We start from the raw sequence: 2,548 nt of genomic DNA on the forward strand, positions 1-2,548 counted from the left end.
TGGAGACCAGGGATTTCACTCCATGGACTGACGATAAGAATGTTGGTAGGGTGATGTCTGAAAGTTTCCTGATTCCGAGGCCTCCAACCCGGATTGGCAGGGAGGCTTGGCACCATTGAGTATCATTCAGATTCAGATTTAAAATTTCTTCTAAAATTTGTTTGAGTGAATCATCAACTTCATCCAGTACAGTCTGGTCAGTCCATATTGGTGTGGTCCTGAGAGTGTATGTCCATTTTGGAATTGCAAAACAGTTTTTCAACAAAAAATATGCAACATGCGAATTTAGCTTTTTTAATTTTTGAAGAGTTGCTTTGATCTTAGTGAGGCGTTCATCAAAGTGGGATTTGAAAGCTTCTTGCAAAATGGGAACACCTAGGAGCTCAAGTTCGGAATTTTGAACAACACGGATACCTGGTAATATGGTTTCGAGTTTCCTGTGGACCTCCATATCCTGCACTCCAGATAAGTAATACACTTCACATTTGGAAGGGTTCATTTCTAAGCCAATGTCTTTTGAATCACTTACTAGCTTCTCCAAATCTTTGATAACATTGACTGGGCTTCCAGCCAAGGTTCCATCATCCAAGTACCACACGTTAAGTTCAGAGCTAAGGGCCAGAACTGTAGGGTGTAAAGACAAACTGAAAAGCATTGGCCCAGCTGGGTCCCCTTGTTGAGCACCTACTTGTGAATGTAAAGTTTTATTTCCATAAAACAAGAGTGAAGGCTTCTGATAGGACTGGAGGAGAAACGGAAAGATCTCTGGGGTTTTCAATTTTACTTGATTCAAAATACTATCCCTCTCAACAGAATTGAAGGCATTCTTATAATCAATTTTCACAAGAATGAAATTAGATTGTTTGTGATGGGTGACAAATGTTCTGACAGCATGAATAACCGCTTCTAAACCTTGTTTAGCACCAAAACCAAACTGATGGGGTTGAAGATAATCTGAAATTACATCCCTTTCAAAATTACAGGCAATTTTTGCTACAAGTCTTCGGAGACAGCTTCCGATAGCTATTGGTCGAACACCTCCCCCTTTCTTGTTGAGAGCACATAAATTTGCTCCATATAAGTATTCAGTGAAGGTATCAATAACTTTACCACTCAGCATTAAATTACATAGGTTAGTAATGGACTCTAACAAATGTATTCCTCCATCAGCAGCTGATTTTGAAATCAAATCCTTTAAGATTTGAGGTGAGATTCCATCTATTCCTGCAGCTGAGCCATTTGGAAAAGAAAATATTGCCTTTTGGATTTCATTTCTATTAGTTTGGAGTGTCTCTGACTCAGTAGTAGACTCGGGGAAATTTAATGATCGGGATGGAGATGGATGTTTCTGGCTAAGGGCCTGAAAAGTGTCATTATTGAAGGGAGCAATAGTATCATCTGAGTTTAAGAGGCGAACTGCTCCTTTAATATCAAATTCTGATACCTTGGCTTCAGTCCTGCTTTCCAAGGTGGAGTTCTTTTTGCCATTTTTCCTAGCATTTTCACTGACCACGGGAATAGGTGAGGTTGAAATATTCTCCTTTACAATTGAGGTAAGGGATCTTGATTTGTTTGTTGGAGGTACCTGGAAAGCAGAATAAGAAAATAGAAACAAATTTTCCCAAGATGATTGATCATTCTTTTCCACAACAGCATTGATTACATGGGATAATTTAGATGCAGCCAGGTTTCGGGCTCCTTTGGGAATTCGTTTAAGAATTTTCACATTTGACTTCAACCGAGTAATATTTTCTAAGAAGGAACTGTTTGGATTGATATTGTGAGAGTTTGAAAAAATTGGTACTTTGTGCTTCCTAGCCTTGTGAATTTTTAAGCCCCTCTGAGAATTGAAATATTTAGGACTATCTGTGGGACACAGAGGACATACAATGGAGGCTGCAGTGACTGCATTGACATTTTGAGAGGCAGATTGTTGAGTACATTCTTCACAAAACCAATCATTACCTTGGATACCAAGAGCGCATATTTCTTCGTTTGATAAATTTACGCAGGAACCATGAAACCAGCCCAAACAGGTAGAGCAAAGAATTTGAGTAGGAGATTCCGAACTATTGGTTGAAGAAATGGTTTTGCACACAGGGCATCTAGATTCGTTTGAATCATCCATAGTTGTATAGGATGATGAGACTGTTGAGGTCATTATTAGTAAAAATTGAAGTAACTTGCGTGAGCTTTTTTCTTGACAATAAAAGTAATATCACTGAAAATCTTGCTGTTCAACCTTCAACATTGACGAATGATATGCGAAGTTAGCGAGGACCTATGGCGAGGACCGAGGAGAGGAGAAGTTGTTGACTGAAGTGAAGTTGGCGAGGAGTAGAAATTGATTTGTTGACTGAAGAGAAATTGGCGTTCTTGACAATAAAAGTAATATCACTGAAAATCTTGCTGTTCAACCTTCAACATTGACGAATGATATGCGAAGTGGACCGAGGAGAGGAGAAGTTGTTGACTGAAGTGAAGTTGGCGAGGAGTAGAAATTGATTTGGAATGATATGCGAAGTTAGCGAGGACCGAGGAGAGGAGA

At 39.3% G+C, this 2,548-nt stretch overlaps 1 protein-coding gene across 1 annotated transcript; it reads right to left on the minus strand.

Annotated features, from left to right (window-relative positions):
* Nucleotides 1-313: 313 nt before the first annotated feature.
* Nucleotides 314-1,120, minus strand: LOC108254043 (the record flags this gene model as incomplete). The annotated part of the gene is made up of 1 exon (XM_017448997.1): nucleotides 314-1,120. A coding segment is annotated over exon 1 (807 nt), but the record flags the coding sequence as incomplete, so codon positions are not given.
* Between the last annotated feature and the right edge of the window lie 1,428 nt (nucleotides 1,121-2,548).

The sequence above is a fragment of the Diaphorina citri genome, unplaced genomic scaffold (genome assembly GCF_000475195.1).
Source record: "Diaphorina citri unplaced genomic scaffold, Diaci psyllid genome assembly version 1.1 scaffold7774, whole genome shotgun sequence".
In the NCBI taxonomy this organism is placed as follows: domain Eukaryota; kingdom Metazoa; phylum Arthropoda; class Insecta; order Hemiptera; family Psyllidae; genus Diaphorina; species Diaphorina citri.